Here is a 16,797-nt window from a genome sequence, read left to right as displayed (position 1 = left end):
GACGGGGATCACGGGAGACCAGTGCCGACCGATCGCTCATCTCGCCATGGCGCAGCGTCGCGTGCTCTTTCGCGAAGCCGTCCAAGCGCACTGGTCAAGAAAAGCTTTCCGACGCACTCAGCATTTTGGGCGAGGCGGAAGAGGCTGATAGCACGGCTCAACAAGCGGCCCAAAAAGCCTGTCGCCTCCACGCGGAAGACCTCGCAGAATTGCGGATTGGCTCTGAAGAAATCCATATCCAAGGCAGGGTGATTCGATCTCTGCATATGATTCGTGAGGGCCTCCGCTTAGAACAATCCGCGCTCTGGGATGACGAGAACCTGCTCATGGATCTGGTGTGGGACTCGGTTGATGCCTACCATGAAGCCATATTTGTCTCCGATGGAGCCGACCTTGCACAGGAAGCCGAGGCCATTGCGCGCCTTGGCATCATTTATTCCAAGGTCGATTGAGTTCATGGCACGAAAGACACCCGCAATCATGGTTGCTTCGATCCCCTCATGAGAGCTGGTTATCGCATGGCCTGTTGCAGATTCTCAAGCAGCCTGTCCGCGGCAAAAACTACTGCGTTAAGGCTTTGAACTTGGCCAGCTCGCTTCACCCGCGCGTCTTCACCTTTGTTCCGTGGCATCAAACTGCTTCAGACATTGTGAAGGCCTACCAGGAGGAGCTTGTTGCACGAGAACGTAGTGCATGGGAAGCAAAGCGCAAGCCTTACTTGGAAAAATTGGCGCCCGAATTGAAGAAGCTTGAAGAAGCCTCGACCGAAGGCCTGGACAGCCTCATCGACATGATCTACGACAAGCACCCCCCATTGAACAAGAAGCATACCAAGCCCACTGCCGAGGGGAAAAAGCGCATCCAACACGCCATTCGGCACTACCACCCCGACAAGGGCAATGTCTCTGAGGAGACCAAAGTGCTGCTCGAGGAAATCACCAAATTGTTGACGGCCCACCTGAACGCCGCCAAGGGGTTGTAGCCGCCGTGCCTAGCCAAGGCAGCAATGCGCCTCGCGCGGAATGATTTGCGCCACAGCCGGCATTGAGTTGGCGTATGCGTGTTCTCAAGTCCTTGCGCTCTTTTTGCCTCGTTCTCGTGTAGTCCATCTTGTTTTGTTTTGTTGTTTTTTTCGTTTTTCCAAAGTGATGTCAAAGCGTAATCTGAACACCGATCGGTGCGGGGGACAGCACCCTTATCCACGCACCCCACAAGATTTCAAGTGTGTGCACACACCCTACCCAACAGATAAAAAGCCGGCGCTATGTCCCCGGGACGGTGGCACTGGAAGGTCATTCACATGCATGTCAGTGTTTTTTTCAATTTTTTCTCAAAGGTTCATATTTTTTTTTGTCTCTGGCAGTGCAGTGCCAAGTCAATCAAAAGGCTCAAACCGGCCCGAATAGAAAACGTGCAACAGATACACACAAGGGGGATAGAGGCAAGATGAGAGAGAAGGCATTTACTTGGAGGTCATCATGCGGACAAACTCGTTGTAGTCGACCTCGCCGTCACCATCAATGTCGGCCTCACGGATCATCTCATCGACTTCCTCGTCGGTGAGCTTCTCGCCGAGGTTGGTCATGACATGGCGGAGCTCAGCAGCAGAGATGCGGCCGTTGCCGTCCTTGTCAAAGACGCGGAAGGCCTCGCGGATCTCCTCCTCAGTGTCAGAGTCCTTCATCTTGCGGGCCATCATGGTGAGGAACTCGGGAAAGTCAATGGTGCCGTTACCGTCAGCATCAACCTCGTTGATCATGTCCTGAAGCTCAGCCTCAGTGGGGTTCTGGCCCAGGGAGCGCATGACGGTGCCGAGCTCCTTGGTGGTGATGGTGCCATCGCCGTCCTTGTCGAAGAGGCTGAAGGCCTCCTTGAACTCGGCGATTTGCTCCTCGGTCAACTGATCAGCCATTGTGTTGGTTCAAAAATCTAGTTTGATCAAAGTCGGAAACAGTCGAAAATGAGTCTCATCGAGTACAGCCTGGTTCAAGAAAGAATGATACGGCAACCGCGAAGCGATAAAAGAAGCAGTAGCACGGGTTGGAAGAGACTTTCAGATGTGGGTGGGCAGCAACACAGCACAATCAACCAAAACAAAGCTCTCAAGTTGCGCAGTGGCGCAGGGAAGCGAAATAACGCCCACTGATCGCAAGGGATGGGGGGGGGGGGGAGGGGAAGGTAGACGTGGAAGGGAACCCATTATTGAAAGACGAGACAGTTCAGCGGTTCAATTGCACTTCTCTCACAGGAGAGAACGATAGAAAACAGGAAGGGAAATATCCAAAAGAAAAATGCCACTCACGGTCAGCGGGACCGTACTTTTAATCCGGTGGCTAAACACACCCAGAGTGTACGAGAGGGTTCCTCGACGGGCAGCGGCAGGTGCACATCAGGTTCTGGCAGGTGGTCGATGCTAGCACTCCAGTGCTATCATCCAAATCCTGAAGTGTGGCGGGAAGGGAGGAAAGGGCATTCGCTATTTCCCATGTCAAATTCTCGACCTGTGTTGTAGAATTCAACTACAACACAGGTCGAGAAAGTGACGGGGTGAGCGGAATGTGCACTCCGCCACACCAGCCACACAGCAAGGCTCGTTCGTCCTCCAAGATCAACTGACAATTGCTGGAACCTCTCCCGATTCATAAAAAGCACTTTTAATGCGAGACTGAGCCACAGCAGCGGCCTCGGCCTGAGCAACGAGTTCAGGGTTCTTGTATAGATAGACAACGACTGCCAAAATCGTGGCGAGGAGCCATCCCACGTTTCGGTTGAGGCAGTCAAAGAGGCGGTCAAGCGACGTGTCCTGGTGATGGTACGTGGCGTAGCCCAGACCGATTACAAATGCAATAAAGACCAACAGCAGCACGACTAAAACACCAATTAAGTCGCACTTAATCTTCTTCAGCATAGCCAGCGCCGGCTTAGAAAGGGGTGGGTCAGCCATCGCCGGCTGAGAAAGGGGTGGGTCTGGTCTCGCTGACACGTACTCATCCACGTCAATCATCGCGACCGTCAGCAGAGATGTCAGAAAGGATTCCGCTACCAAATGTGAGGACTGGTTCTGACTTGCCTTTCACATCCCTGACGCGTTGTTTTCCCTCCGCCGCGACTCCTGACCCATCACACAATGCCAAATCAGCCTGATGGAACCATCGCCACCCTCTCCTCCGCGAGTCAATCTTTCATGTTCTACCTTGACGGTGACCGGAAGCAGGCCTACGGGGCTCTGCAGTGCGTTAGTGGAGACCAATGGAAACTGGGCAGTCTTGACTTGACCAAGGATGCTGCTGAGAGCACCAAAGACAGGCTCGTCCTTCGCGGCGTCATCGGGGCTGAGCGGGTCAAACTGATCATTCCCAGCAACAGCGCACTCTCAAAGATGGCACGCGACAAGGGCCTTCAGCACGTCTGCCCAATGTACAAAGGCGCGCCCGGCGAGCTTGAGTTCCAGCGGCACCTTTTCATGTAGCTGACATGTCGAGCTGTTTTGCACCTCCTGGCCCTTTTTGTGCTTGGGCTGGTAATAATTGAGCAAGCTTGTTCCCTTGCCGTCCATGGCTCGGCTCGTTCCATCCTTCTCAACGTGTGAACACACGTCTTACACGGCTTATGCCTCGCACTGATGGGGAGCCAAGTCTCCTTCGGCAGGAAGACATGGGGGGAGGTTGAAATGATGGCCTGCCGCACCTCTCTATGATCTGGAACAACAGCAATCTTCCTCGCCATCACGCCGCAAGACATGATGCAGGGCTGGGACAGGGGGGAGGCGGGGACGCGGGACGGCAGAGGACGGCACCCCCCCGCTGGCGCCAAACGGAAGCCCGCCGCCACGAACGGTGGGGACGCCCTGCCGGTGCTGGACGGCAGCCCAACCGACAACATCGTCGCACAGAACTTTACATCGCCATGATTCGGAACCTCCAAAAGAGTGTCAGGGACCACCGCCCCTTTGCATTGGAAGCCCACGACGTGCGTGCTTGATTTCCCCCGATGTAATGTCATTGATGCCGGTGGCGGAGGAACGTTGCCACAAGGAGAAGCCCGTGCAGAGCGCCGTGTAAGGATAGTCCCCGATGGAGCCGACCTTGCACAAGAGGCCGAGGCCATTGCGCGCCTTGGCATCATTTATTCCAAGGTCGATTGAGTTCATGGCACGAAAGACGCCCGCAATCGTGTTTGCTTCGATCCCCTCATGAGAGTTGGTTATCGCATGGCCTGTTGCAGATTCTCAAGCAGCCTGTCCGCGGCAAAAACTACTGCGTTAAGGCTTTGAACTTGGCCAGCTCGCTTCACCCGCGCGTCTTCACCTTTGTTCCGTGGCATCAAACTGCTTCAGACATTGTGAAGGCCTACCAGGAGGAGGTTGTTGCACGAGAGCGTAGTGCATGGGAAGCAAAGCGCAAGCCTTACTTGGAAAAATTGGCGCCCAAATTGAAGAAGCTTGAAGAAGCCTCGACCGAAGGCCTGGACAGCCTCATCGACATGATCTACGACAAGCACCCCCCATTGAACAAGAAGCATACCAAGCCCACTGCCGAGGGGAAAAAGCGCATCCAACACGCCATTCGGCACTACCACCCCGACAAGGGCAATGTCTCTGAGGAGACCAAAGTGCTGCTCGAGGAAATCACCAAATTGTTGACGGCCCACCTGAACGCCGCCAAGGGGTTGTAGCCGCCGTGCCTAGCCAAGGCAGCAATGCGCCTCGCGCGGAATGATTTGCGCCACAGCCGGCATTGAGTTGGCGTATGCGTGTTCTCAAGTCCTTGCGCTCTTTTTGCCTCGTTCTCGTGTAGTCCATCTTGTTTTGTTTTGTTTTTTTTCGTTTTTCCAAATTGATGTCAAAGCGTAATCTGAACACCGATCGGTGCGGGGGACAGCACCCTTATCCACGCACCCCACAAGATTTCAAGTGTGTGCACACACCCTACCCAACAGATAAAAAGCCGGCGCTATGTCCCCGGGACGGTGGCACTGGAAGGTCATTCACATGCATGTCAGTGTTTTTTTCAATTTTTTCTCAAAGGTTCATATTTTTTTTTTGTCTCTGGCAGTGCTTGCAGTGCCAAGTCAATCAAAAGGCTCAAACCGGCCCGAATAGAAAACGTGCAACAGATACACACAAGGGGGGATAGAGGCAAGATGAGAGAGAAGGCATTTACTTGGAGGTCATCATGCGGACAAACTCGTTGTAGTCGACCTCGCCGTCACCATCAATGTCAGCCTCACGGATCATCTCATCGACTTCCTCGTCGGTGAGCTTCTCGCCGAGGTTGGTCATGACATGGCGGAGCTCAGCAGCAGAGATGCGGCCGTTGCCGTCCTTGTCAAAGACGCGGAAGGCCTCGCGGATCTCCTCCTCAGTGTCAGAGTCCTTCATCTTGCGGGCCATCATGGTGAGGAACTCGGGAAAGTCAATGGTGCCGTTGCCGTCAGCATCAACCTCGTTGATCATGTCCTGAAGCTCAGCCTCAGTGGGGTTCTGGCCCAGGGAGCGCATGACGGTGCCGAGCTCCTTGGTGGTGATGGTGCCATCGCCGTCCTTGTCGAAGAGGCTGAAGGCCTCCTTGAACTCGGCGATTTGCTCCTCGGTCAACTGATCAGCCATTGTGTTGGTTCAAAAATCTAGTTTGATCAAAGTCGGAAACAGTCGAAAATGAGTCTCATCGAGTACAGCCTGGTTCAAGAAAGAATGATACGGCAACCGCGAAGCGATAAAAGAAGCAGTAGCACGGGTTGGAAGAGACTTTCAGATGTGGGTGGGCAGCAACACAGCACAATCAACCAAAACAAAGCTCTCAAGTGGCGCAGTGGCGTAGGGAAGCGAAATAACGCCCACTGATCGCAAGGGATGACACAATGAAGAAAGGGAGGGGGGAGGGGAAGGTAGACGTGGAAGGGAGCCCTTGCTCATGATCTAACTGTGCTCACCACAAACTGTGCAAAGGACGACCATAAAATGAACCTCTTGACCACCATCACCCATAAAAACGTATGCAAGCTTGACATGACACACCACCAGCTCTTGAAGAAAAAATCACCTCACGAGCGCTGACTGCTGAGTTGGCGTTAACAACCACAAGATGTTTTGTACACACGGCAAAATAGTCAAAACAGCCAAGAGACACAGAACGATCGGCAAGCCTGCCAGATCTCTCAATGTTGGGCACGGCATTCAGCCAAGCAAGCCGTTGAAGCACAAAAGACAAGGCTCGGCATCGCCGTTGGGTTCACTCCCGCGTGTGTGTTACTGTGATTGAACACACAGACCAAAGACGAAAAAAGAGCCATGGCAATGGTAGACGGCCGATCGCGCACTGATTCAACAGGGTACAGCTTCACCCCACCAGCCAATCAAACGGTACATTGACAAGGTTGTGCGTGTGCAGTGTGTGTACATAGTGCCCGCTGGGCGCTGCCATCAGAACCGGCACGCCGTCAGTGACACGACACGACGTTGCTCGTACCTGAGAGATAGAAAAATACTCTCTCTGTCTCAGCCGTTGTCACTGGGTCACGCTTCAGAGAATGAGCGGGGCCGTGGGATGAGGCGAAGAGATGTGAGGGGGTGGATGTTCAAACTTGGGCGTTTATAAGTGAAATTCCAATGAACATCAGAGACACTGACGAAACCTTGCGTGCCATCCAGAGAAAGCGCGCGATAGAAGTCAGAGAGAGAGAGACAAAAGGCGTTTTCGTTTCCACACACACACACACACACACACACACAAGTCGTAAGGAAAAAGACCCCCAACCGTTCAACCCTAAGAGAGAGAGAGAGAGAGAGATAAAGCGGACAAGGGGAAGGGTCAAGAGGTTGGGAGAGGTTTCGAGAGGGTGCGAGAGGATGCAGAGGTGTGATGATGAAGTTCAGTCAGGTTGGCTTGAAGTTGCTAAGGTGGGAGAGACGTGACCTTTGCGTCAGTGAGGTGCAGAGGCAAAAAACGTGTGTGTGTGGTGGATGCAGGGAGTGGTTTTTTTTGGGACGAAATTTGCCATAAATTTGAATAGTTTGAGCGGGAAAATTAAGTCTGCACCACGGATAGGACCCCTGCATCCTGCAGCAAGCCCCGTCGACCCGGACGCGATTATGTGTATGGCTTTAAGAGGGACTTTTCTCTTTAAATCTCTTCTGATTTTGGCTGAGGATGTAGCAGGATCTGACTTTATACTTTGGTATTTTACTTATTGCTGTATGTGATGTAAAATACCTTTAGAGTTCCAGCTTGACCAGCTGCCTGGCCTTGTCAAGGGCGTCTTGAATACTTCTTTCAGTGTGTTAATGTAAACATTGGCTCTCCTATTTAAATTATCTCCGAGCGGATCTTGCATCCAACATCTGCGGACATGTTCGTAGAGAACAAACAGAGACAACCACCAAGCTCAGAGAGTGAGCAGAATGGGTCCGCATCCCTACAGCTTAAAACCAACCAAAATGCAGAGAATGTGTTTCTATCGGCGCAGAGAGAGAGACGGAACGGAAAATATCGACGCAAGGTCGCACATACAGGGCGCGCACGCTTTCATGAATCCATTTCCTCTCTCTCTCTCTCTCGCTCTCACTCTCTCTCTGTTTCTCTCTCTCTCTCTCTCTGAGACCGTTGGCGTACTCGACACCGTCTGCCTGCGGGAGACTCGGCATAGACGCCATGGTGATACCATGGGGGCGTCCAGGTCTCGATGGGGTTCTCCTCAAACACGCCTGCCTGGTTTCTGCGGTGATTGTGCCGTTTGGCTTGGTGCTGGCAAAGCTCAGGGAGCGTGCCAAAGCCTATCAACTGGAACTCCTCGCTCGGGCCGAAGAGCCGGAGCCCGTGCCCGTGCCCGTGCCCGCTGGGCATGACTCGGCCACCAGGGCCCATGGACCTCGCATCGTCATTCTGGGTGGGGGCATCTCGGGCTTGAGCGCAGCCTTTCTGCTCAAGGCCCGCCAACCCGATGCACACGTGACTATTCTCGAGGCCTCCAGCCGCTTGGGCGGAAACATGCACACCCATGCCCTGCAGCTGCCCGACAAGGATGGGAGCGCACACCACATTGAGCTGGGCCCCCGATCCCTTCGCACCACCACCCCCGCCGCCAAAGCCGCCCTCCAGGTCCGCCACCTCACCATCGCAGCTCCACCCCGCTGCCAACCGGCTTGATGCATGCCTTCACACGCCCCCGTTGCTGCTCCATGCTCACCCAGATGATGCTGGCGCTCGGCCTCGGCGACAAGTTGACGTTTGCTGAGCGAACGACGCGAGGACGCCGCTACGTGTACAACTTTGACCGTCGTGGGCTGCTCGAACTGCCCTCCTCCTTCCTTGCCTTTTTGAAGTTTGCCTTTGAGTACAACCTCCCTCTTTGTCTGGCCCGCGATGTGGCTCACTTTGGTGCCAGTCTCTGGGCCGCCCTGTGCAATCGATCCAACCACACCGCCCGCGTACGCGCACTCAACGACATGACCGTGGACAGCTTCTTTCGTACACACTTTTCTGACCGCATTGCCGCCGAGCTGGGATCGGCACTGGTACGCGGCATTTTCAGCGGCTCCTCGACCAACCTACTGCTCAAGCATGCCTTTCCCAGCCTATGGCAACTCGTGGCCGCCTACGACTCGGTTGTGGTCGGCGCTCTGCTCAACCCCTTTCTCCATCTCAGCGACCACTTTGCCCTTCAGCCCGAGCTACACATCCCCACCGCTGGCGTCGACCCCACCACCGCTAGCGAGCTTCTAGCCCGGGCGCGCCGCGAGCGCGTTGCCTCCGTCCAGGGCGGCCTCTCCACCATCATTGACACTTTGGCCGACCGCCTCCGAGCGCAGGGCGTTGTCATTCGCACCAATGTCGTGGCCCATGCCCTGCTCAGCTCCATGGACAACCCCAATCAGGCGGCCGTGCTTTGTGCTTCAGCCCACGAGCCTGCGGGTCCCTGGGAACAGCTCGACGCCACCGACATTATTGCCACCCTGCCCCCACCAGCTCTCGCATCCCTGATCGAGCAAACGCTCGAGCTGGACACCCAGCCCAGCAGCCAGGCCCCACGCCCAACCCGAACCCTTCCCGACGGATTCGAGCCTGCTTTCACGGCACCCCGTTTGGCATGGCGTGCGCGCGGCGCCGCGACTGCTCTCCGCCGCATGCCCTCGCTCTCCCTGGCCACTGTGACGCTGGTGTACCAGAACCAAAGTTTTGGAAACCTGGTACATCGCGCAGACGCTCAACCGGGCTTTGGCATGCTCATACCAGAGGGTGGTCTGGGTCATCCCAAGCCAACCTTGGGGGTGGTCTACGACTCGCTCGTGTTTCCAGAGCTGGCCGGGCGTCAACACACGGTCCTCACGTGCATGTTTGGTGGTGCTGACCCTGCAGCCCAAGCCCGGGTGACCGGCATGCCGTCCAGCGAGCTGGCCGATGTGGCGCAGCAAGAAGTCAACCGATTGCTGGGCGTCAAGGCCGTGCCCAGCCTCTGTGTGCCAACGCTTTGGCGCGATGCCATTCCCCAGTTCACCAAAGCCTATGATCGGGCGCGGGCTCAAGTGGAAGAAGACTTTTTGGGGCCCCATCTGCCCTGGCTTCAGATTACTGGCAAAGCCTTTGGCACGGGCGTCGGCGTGAATGATTGTATTTATAGCGCCATGCGCACGGCCGAGCAGACTCTTGCTCGGTGGCATGACCGGGCAGCCCATGCCTGAGCCAGAACTAGCCCCGGAACGAACCCCAGTGTTCACGAACATCATCCTGTTCATGGTCGTCCCAGGGGCATATGTGAGCTTCCCAATACACACCCATTCCAGCGAAGGAATGGTGGTGATCAGTGGCCTGCTAAGGCGTTCCTGCCAAGTTAGAATCCCCTCAGATGTGTGTACGAATAATCGATCAAAGTCAACGATTCACGTGTCAATCCTCTCTTGGCAATCTTGGAAAGAGACGGGCAGACTCTAGGGAGATGGCACAAGGGCGCTGTGTGGACGAGGCCGACCATGCAAGATGCGCCCCAACTTACACACCACGCCTCGTGGTCAGAGCCCTATCAAACACAAACGTGCACCACACACCATTCCATCAAACAAAGGCAAGAATGGCACGTGTGCACCGCCAACACGATCAGATGAGACGCCGACACAGCCGACCGGCACAGCCGCGGGGCGCTGCCATAGCGAGCGTAGCAACAGGCAAAAGCGAACCAGAGGTAGAGAGGGAAAGGACGACACTACCAGAGAGACCATCAAATTCAATGTTTCCAGCAAGCCAAAAATAGAGGCAAAAGCAGAGAGACACCTTCAAACCCAGCAGAGGCAGAGAGACACACGGAAAGACGCGTGGAATCAACGAGTTGCATCATGCCTCTTCTGTGTGTGTTGCATCTGTCTTACATCCACCTCGGTATATTCGCGTGTGGTAACTTTACAAACGTGTGTAGGAAATTCTACATTAGCGTGTGTGTTTTATACTTTCAATCCCCTCATAAAATAATCTTCACGTGTGGCTAAATCTGTTCTAACGTGTGAAATTACCACTGATGTGTATAGCCAGCATGCTGACAAGTGGCGCTGATGGTCCGAACGGCGCATTTTCTCTCTCTCTCTCTGTTTCTCTCTCTGTTTCCGACCTCTCTCGACCAGTGAACATGGCGTCGCCGACCAAGGAGCAAGTGGATCAGGTTGGTACAGTCCTCTGACTGGCAGAAGGTCTACGACCGCATATCCTGCCCCCGCTCACACACGCCGTGCTCATCATGGGGGGGCTTTGTAGGTGGAAGCCGACTTCAAGCAAGTGCAGGACGAGATTTGCGCCTTTCTCGCCAGCGCCGGGGCCAAGGCCTTTCGCGTACGTCTCCCCAGTCCTGGTTTGCCATCGTGTTTGCTTTCTGAAGAATGGCTTGCGCCCGGGGCTCACTGGCTGCCGACGCCGTGTCCGTTGCTGTTGTGCAGGAGGATGCTTGGGATTATCACAAGGGCGTCGGCGGTGGCCGCACCCGCGTGTGGGAGGTTGAACGTGTTCAGGCCGACAATACGCTACAGCCCGACCCCACCAACATGCCCATCTGGGAGAAGGGGGCTTGCAACTTTAGCGGCATCCAAGGCAGCGACCTGCCTCCCTCGGCCGTTCAGGCCTGGAAGTTGCCTGAAAACTGCCCCTACCGGTGAGTCGGTCCCCCAGATTCCGCCCGCCTTGCTTGCCACCATCCCGCACCAACCCCACGCAGAAAGCGGCCCTTGGCCCATGCTTTCTTCTTCTTTTTTTCTTTTTCCTTTTCTTTCCCCCTTTTTATTGTGTGTGCTGCTGAGTTTTGAATTCTTTCTCAATGACTGACTTGCTGCTTGACCGCAGGGCCACCGGCGTTTCCCTTATTATCCACCCATCCAACCCGTGGGTGCCGACCATTCACATGAACATCCGCTTTTTCATCTGCGGAGATCGCTGGTGGTTTGGTGGTGGCGTGGACCTCACCCCCTACTACCCCATTTTGAGCCAGGTGGTGGAATTCCATCGCCTGCTCCGTGAGCTCTGCGAAGAGCATGGCGTGTCCTACGACACGCTGAAGCAGCGCTGCGACGAGTACTTTTGGCTCGCCCACCGCAACGAGTCACGCGGTATCGGTGGTCTCTTCTGGGACAGCATGTCCGATGACTTTGAAAAGAACAAGGCATTTGCCATCGGCCTGGGCCGGCTCTTCATCAAGCTCTACGGCCTCTTTGTGGAAAACCAACGCCTCCCTTACACCCAAGCCCAGCGCGAGTTTCAGCTCTACCGTCGAGGCCGCTACGTCGAGTTTAACCTCATTTACGATCGTGGTACCCAGTTTGGCCTCAAGTCCAACGGCCGCACAGAGTCCATCCTCGTGTCCCTCCCCGCAACTGTCCACTACCAATACGACTACACTCCGCGACCGGGTACACCCGAGGGCTACCTCTACGCCCATTTCCTCAAGTTTCAAGACTGGCTCAACCTCGATCAGGCCGACCAAGAGGCCATGTCCCCGCCTCCCAACTACTGCCCCGCCCCCGCTGCTTCCATCCAGACCCGGCCAAGCTCTGGCGCCAAGTGCCCCTTTAGCACGTGCCCCTGCCCCTGCCCCTGTGCCAGCGCCGCTGGCAGCAATCGCTTTGGCTGCCATGCCCGCATTGCTTCCCACGCCATCACAGCCGGCGTCGTCCTTGCCCTGGGTGCCGCCTTCTATCACAAATTTCTCCGCCAATAGGGCTGCAAGCTTTGAGTGCTCAGTCCAGGCCGGGGGCCCACACTCGTTTCAGAAACACGGCCCATGACGTAGCTGTGGATTTTTTTTTTTTGTTTTTTTTTTTTATTGTCGTTCTTCTCCTTTGCGTCTGTTCCGAGAACCGACCAAGTCGGCTGTAGTCTTGTTGTGGATCATGAACAGCAAGTTGATTTATTTACATTCGGAAGCTAGCGTGATTTCTTTCCGCGAGCCTCACCCCGCTGCTCGTCCAATCACAAAGTACACCACTGAGCAAGACAACGGGCTCTTCCAGCACAGCTGGGCATGTATGGGGAGAAGGATCCTAAGATTATAATACACCTCACAGAGGCGAAGATGGGATGGGAAGAGGTCACGCACTATTCCGCCAGTTCAAGCCGGAATGCCCCTGGCTGGCTTGCACAGACAACGTCCTCATGAACAACAAACGCTTGCGGCCGTCCATTCGGCCTTGTCAACATAAACCTGGCGCAGATTGATGTTGATGCGATGCATTTGCATGTAGGTCACCAAGGCTGCCGTCCCGGCCTCCCCACCCAGCTCAGTGCCTTGGAGCGGGCAGCACGTCTCTGCATGATCAAACGAGTGAGAAGTGAGTGGAGTCATGAGAGATGGGTATTCCTTAAGGGTATTCGTGCAATGGGTCGCTTACCAGGGCTCAATTCAAACCAGCGAGCGGCTTCGCCTGGCGTAAGAATGCGGGGCACGGCGTGGTAAGCGAGACGGCTGGGCCCACTCATAATGACGAGATCCCCTGACTGCAACAACAGGGTTGTGGGGGCAAGGTCGTCAAGGGTTGCGCCACCAATCTGGAAGAGGGCTGGCAAGCCCAGGGACAAGGAAACCAGGGGTTGTTCTAGGTTAAACTCGCTGTGATCCGTGTGCGGGCCAAGGAAGGACTTGGGATGATAGTAGTTGATAATGCCAGCCTGCATGGCAACATCAGATGCCAAGCCCACGGCCCGGCATGCGGCGCGACCCAAGTCATCCAGGTCGGCGGGAAGGGGTGTGTGGGCATCGGGTTGATACACTTTGTTGGTCCAGTCGTAGTGGTATCCGATGGTAGTCCAAGTGAGCTGCTGCATCCAACGCGAGAAGGGGCCACTGCCATCGGCTGACGACTGCAGCTCACCACAGTATTCCTGCCAGAGTGTGCTGGCGCCGTGTATCCCTTGCTCATGCAGGTCCAAATTGGTCTTGTTGGCTGGAGACAAGTGCCTTTGCAAGCAGGCTGCCATGAGCTCGGTTTGTCGTGCCGGACTCAGCGCCCCAGGCAAGACAAACAAGCCTGGATGTCGCCGCAACTCGTACGCAAAGTGAGCGGATAGCTCCGTTTCTCGCAGCGTCAGAACCTGGCTGGCCCATTCGGGTGTCTCCACACCGCGGCTCGACGAATCCAAACGCGGAAGCTGAAGCACCTCCCCACGACGCTCCCCCGCACATGTTCGATGCTTCCAATACTTGTACACGGGCTTGAAAAGATTGTGCCTCCCCGCGTCCGGTGATGCCCTGAGCGCCGCCGCCGCCGCCGCCGCCGCCTCAGGCTCGGTCATCGTGCTTGAATGTAAGAAAAAAATGAATGAAATTCAAAAAAAAAATCGAAAAATTCAAAGAAAAATATCGAGAAATTTATGCTGTCGTCCAAGTTGGACGATTGGCATGCTCTGGTCGGCTGCTTGCTTGTTCGGCATCTACACCGAGGGCTGGCACAACAACTCTATGAATGCCTGACCTTCTCGTTCGTACATCGAGACCTAGACTTCGCAGACTGCAGTTAGGGCTGTTTTTAAAGCAAGGTTTATTGAGCGCATACCGTTTTCGTTTCGATCGATAGAATGGGGGCCACCAAGGCCTTGGGTTCTCTGTGGTCTCCTCCTTTAAAAAGCAAGGTCATGGCCTTGAAGCATACCTCTGGCCACATCAGCGTCCTCGAATGTTCTTAGTGGAGCAGGTACAGGTAGCAATCAAATTTAAAGTTGTTTCGCTTCGGAGTTGTGCGCAACAAGTTTGATGCGCACGTCTTGTAGGAACTTTACATTTACTTTATGGTTTTGTCCGATGCTCTGCCGGATTACTATAACAATAGACTTTCTTCGCGGCACTCGGTGTTGACCGAGAGTTGCGAAGGGCCTAGGGTTGGCAGACTTGACGCTGGCTCAAACTTCAATTGCGACAGGCACATTTGCAAGTTCAATAGATTCAAACGGTATAGGAGACAACGAGCTCAGGGTAAGTCTGCGCATTGTCAAACATGACCACCTCTCGGAAACCTTCTGGTGGTGCATCAATGATGGAATCATATCTATGGGGACAAGCAGACATGAATGAGGCAAAAGACAAAGACCTCTCCTCCAAATAGGCGTGGGTGATAGTGCCTTTTGCATGTCGGGGGGCCTGTTCGTGACACGGACTAAAGTGCGATCACATTATGACTGGAACGCACCGCTCATTGTTGGGCGCAAGGGGCAGAACCGGGGGAAGCTCACAAGACAGAGGCGCTCTATGGACATGAGTATGACCTAGCAATGCTCGTGTGATAATGAGCATGCGCTTGCTACCGGGCCCAGATGAAGCGTTTCGATGATGGCTCTACATTCATGTCGACACACACACACACACACACACACGCTGCGTCAGTTCAGCAGGGCTTTGATGAAAGACGACTTCAGATTTTAAGTCTCACCCTGCCAATGTCGTCGGCCAAGTAAATACCACGGCCAAATCGATGGCCGTCAAAGCCATAGTCAAGACCTAGGCGCACTATCTTGTCGCGCAGCAATCTGTCAGGGGGAATGCCATGAAGTAACAGGCGCTCTTGACAGGATCTATCTCGGAGCAAGGCTGGAAGGCCCGAGAGGGCGTCCATCGTGGCCGTCTGAAGTTGATTATAGTGCTCATGATTCGTGATGCGGTGCAACATCTCTCGTCGCTTCGCGCTGTAGCGCTCCCACAACACGGGATTCTCTACGCGCTCGACTCGTTGCACTGTCATGTTTGCTGGCCCTCGCCCATCGATGCTCAGCTGCTTCAACAGGTCGGTCACCTAGTCCCACATTGCGTTCAGATCAGCCTATGCGTTGGCAAGCGCAAGCCATTGTCCGGCAACGCACCTCAAGAATGAGCTCGGGCGCGTCGCGCAAAACATCTATGGCAGGCCCGACTTGGCCGGCGACAGGTCGCTGCGCCAACTGTCCGGCACAGAATAGGCTTGGCCGTTGCTTTGGATCTGTTGCAAGCAAGGCCCGCGTTTCCATTTGCAAGTCGCTCCTCAAATCGCACATCTGCAAACAAGACAAACAAACATTAAAGAGAGAAAACAGCCGCGAATGGAAGGAATTTGACAAGCATGGTGAGCTTCCCATGGGCCGACCCTGACAGATTCAGCCAAAAAAATGACACCGACCTCAGCGGCCAAATGCGGAAAGCTAAAGGTGCCATCGCTCGCGTCTATGCTCCATCTGCATTGATCCGCAACCTCAAATATCCATGGGTGAGCAGGTGGCACCGTCTGCGGGAACATGTAGGTGTTGTAGAGAACACAGCCAAAGGAAAAGGCATCCTGCGCCGGACGTGCGCCCACCCGGCCGTCACCAAAAAGGACCTCGGGGGCGACGTAGCCTAACGATGCAGTGGCGGTGCAGGATAGCATCATGGCTTCGGCTGCGGCCTTGGCAATGTCAAACGCGCCGAGCCGCACAGTAGGCTGGTCCTCCGAGCCGTCCAACATCACGTTGCTCAGCTTGATATCCCGGTGCACCAAGCCCTTGCTGTGCACAAAGGCCAGGGCCGTGCGCAGTTGATTCATCAAGCCTGCAATCACGGTCGAGGTGGCCAGATGTCGAGCCGTGCTCAGCCACTGCTGCAGATCACCCTGCGCACACCACGGCTGCACCAGGTACGCGCACGCGTGGCCGCTGTGCACGTCCACAAACGCGCCGAGGAACGGGATGATGTTTGAGTGCGCAAGCTTGCGCATGGCACGCAGTTCACGCAGAAACGTCCGGCATTGATCTTGCTTGTGCTGCTGGGCGAATGCGTACTCCTTCACCGCCAAATCTTGCTCGGGCTGCTCTGGCAGCGCTGCGCGGGCTTTGTACACCTTGTGGTTTTGGTTATACTGGAAGTCAAGCTGGCCGAGACTGAAGAGAGTCAACGACGGGTCTACTTCGGCCATGGCCTCGAAGATGAGATTTTGCGGAAGGCCGGGGCCAAGCACAGAGCGGAGTCGCGCTCCCAACCTGCTCTGCTCCGGGCGCAAAAACACTAGCAAGGCCGGAAAGTGCTGGTGGAGCAACCGGGCCAATTCTGTTCCATGGTCGACGTGAGGTCGAGCTGAAAGATGCTGTTGCAAAGTGGCGCGTCGCTGTCTCAGCTTATCAAGTTCTTGCTGGAGTGTGGCACGCACAGCTTTGGGCACGAGCTGCAGAGCCGCTCTGCTGTTTTGAATCTCAGTCTGCAGTTTGGTTAACTCTGCTTGGGCAGCGAAAGACTCATCATGGACGCCTACAGCTAGGCTATCCACATGGTGAATGCACGAGATCAACACGGACAGCGTGGTGGCCTGCCAGTTTAGCATGTCGTGCAACTGCTGCT

At 55.1% G+C, this 16,797-nt stretch overlaps 7 protein-coding genes across 7 annotated transcripts in view; 4 read left to right on the top strand and 3 right to left on the bottom strand.

Annotated features, from left to right (window-relative positions):
- Positions 1-982, top strand: part of MONBRDRAFT_11218 (uncharacterized protein) — a gene marked incomplete at both ends in the record, with an annotated part of 1,628 nt that extends 646 nt beyond the window's left edge. The window contains 2 exons of the mRNA XM_001749031.1: positions 56-443; positions 533-982. Coding sequence (XP_001749083.1) covers positions 56-443; positions 533-982 — 838 coding nt within the window. The remainder of the gene's footprint in view (positions 1-55; positions 444-532) is intronic.
- Positions 983-1,462: 480 nt separating this feature from the next.
- Positions 1,463-1,912, bottom strand: MONBRDRAFT_11217 (uncharacterized protein; the record flags this gene model as incomplete). The annotated part of the gene is made up of 1 exon (XM_001748970.1): positions 1,463-1,912. The coding sequence occupies one exon, from the start codon at positions 1,910-1,912 to the stop codon at positions 1,463-1,465; it is 450 nt and encodes a 149-aa protein (XP_001749022.1).
- A 1,215-nt stretch (positions 1,913-3,127) lies between these two features.
- MONBRDRAFT_11216 (uncharacterized protein) lies at positions 3,128-4,674 on the top strand (the record flags this gene model as incomplete). The annotated part of the gene is made up of 2 exons (XM_001749030.1): positions 3,128-3,406; positions 4,225-4,674. 2 exons carry the CDS (start codon positions 3,128-3,130, stop codon positions 4,672-4,674), a joined length of 729 nt encoding a protein of 242 aa, XP_001749082.1.
- Positions 4,675-4,997: 323 nt separating this feature from the next.
- Positions 4,998-6,668, bottom strand: MONBRDRAFT_33928 (uncharacterized protein). Its single transcript, XM_001748969.1, has 2 exons — positions 6,468-6,668; positions 4,998-5,625 (listed from the first exon to the last, which is right to left on the bottom strand). The coding sequence occupies exon 2, from the start codon at positions 5,606-5,608 to the stop codon at positions 5,159-5,161; it is 450 nt and encodes a 149-aa protein (XP_001749021.1). The 5' UTR covers positions 5,609-5,625; positions 6,468-6,668; the 3' UTR covers positions 4,998-5,158.
- Positions 6,669-7,649: 981 nt separating this feature from the next.
- On the top strand, positions 7,650-9,676 carry MONBRDRAFT_11214 (uncharacterized protein; the record flags this gene model as incomplete). Its single annotated transcript, XM_001749029.1, has 2 exons — positions 7,650-8,096; positions 8,189-9,676. 2 exons carry the CDS (start codon positions 7,650-7,652, stop codon positions 9,674-9,676), a joined length of 1,935 nt encoding a protein of 644 aa, XP_001749081.1.
- Positions 9,677-10,518: 842 nt separating this feature from the next.
- MONBRDRAFT_28565 (uncharacterized protein) lies at positions 10,519-12,186 on the top strand (the record flags this gene model as incomplete). The annotated part of the gene is made up of 4 exons (XM_001749028.1): positions 10,519-10,644; positions 10,737-10,811; positions 10,916-11,127; positions 11,316-12,186. The coding sequence occupies 4 exons, from the start codon at positions 10,519-10,521 to the stop codon at positions 12,184-12,186; spliced, it is 1,284 nt and encodes a 427-aa protein (XP_001749080.1).
- Positions 12,187-14,403: 2,217 nt separating this feature from the next.
- On the bottom strand, positions 14,404-16,378 carry MONBRDRAFT_28564 (uncharacterized protein; the record flags this gene model as incomplete). The annotated part of the gene is made up of 5 exons (XM_001748968.1): positions 14,404-14,506; positions 14,648-14,793; positions 14,888-15,247; positions 15,315-15,485; positions 15,608-16,378. 5 exons carry the CDS (start codon positions 16,376-16,378, stop codon positions 14,404-14,406), a joined length of 1,551 nt encoding a protein of 516 aa, XP_001749020.1.
- Positions 16,379-16,797: the final 419 nt, after the last annotated feature.

This window comes from Monosiga brevicollis, genomic scaffold, assembly GCF_000002865.3.
Source record: "Monosiga brevicollis MX1 MONBRscaffold_27 genomic scaffold, whole genome shotgun sequence".
In the NCBI taxonomy this organism is placed as follows: domain Eukaryota; class Choanoflagellata; order Craspedida; family Salpingoecidae; genus Monosiga; species Monosiga brevicollis.
Note: the sequence above shows the minus strand (reverse complement) of the source record. Positions and strands in the feature narration are given on the sequence as shown.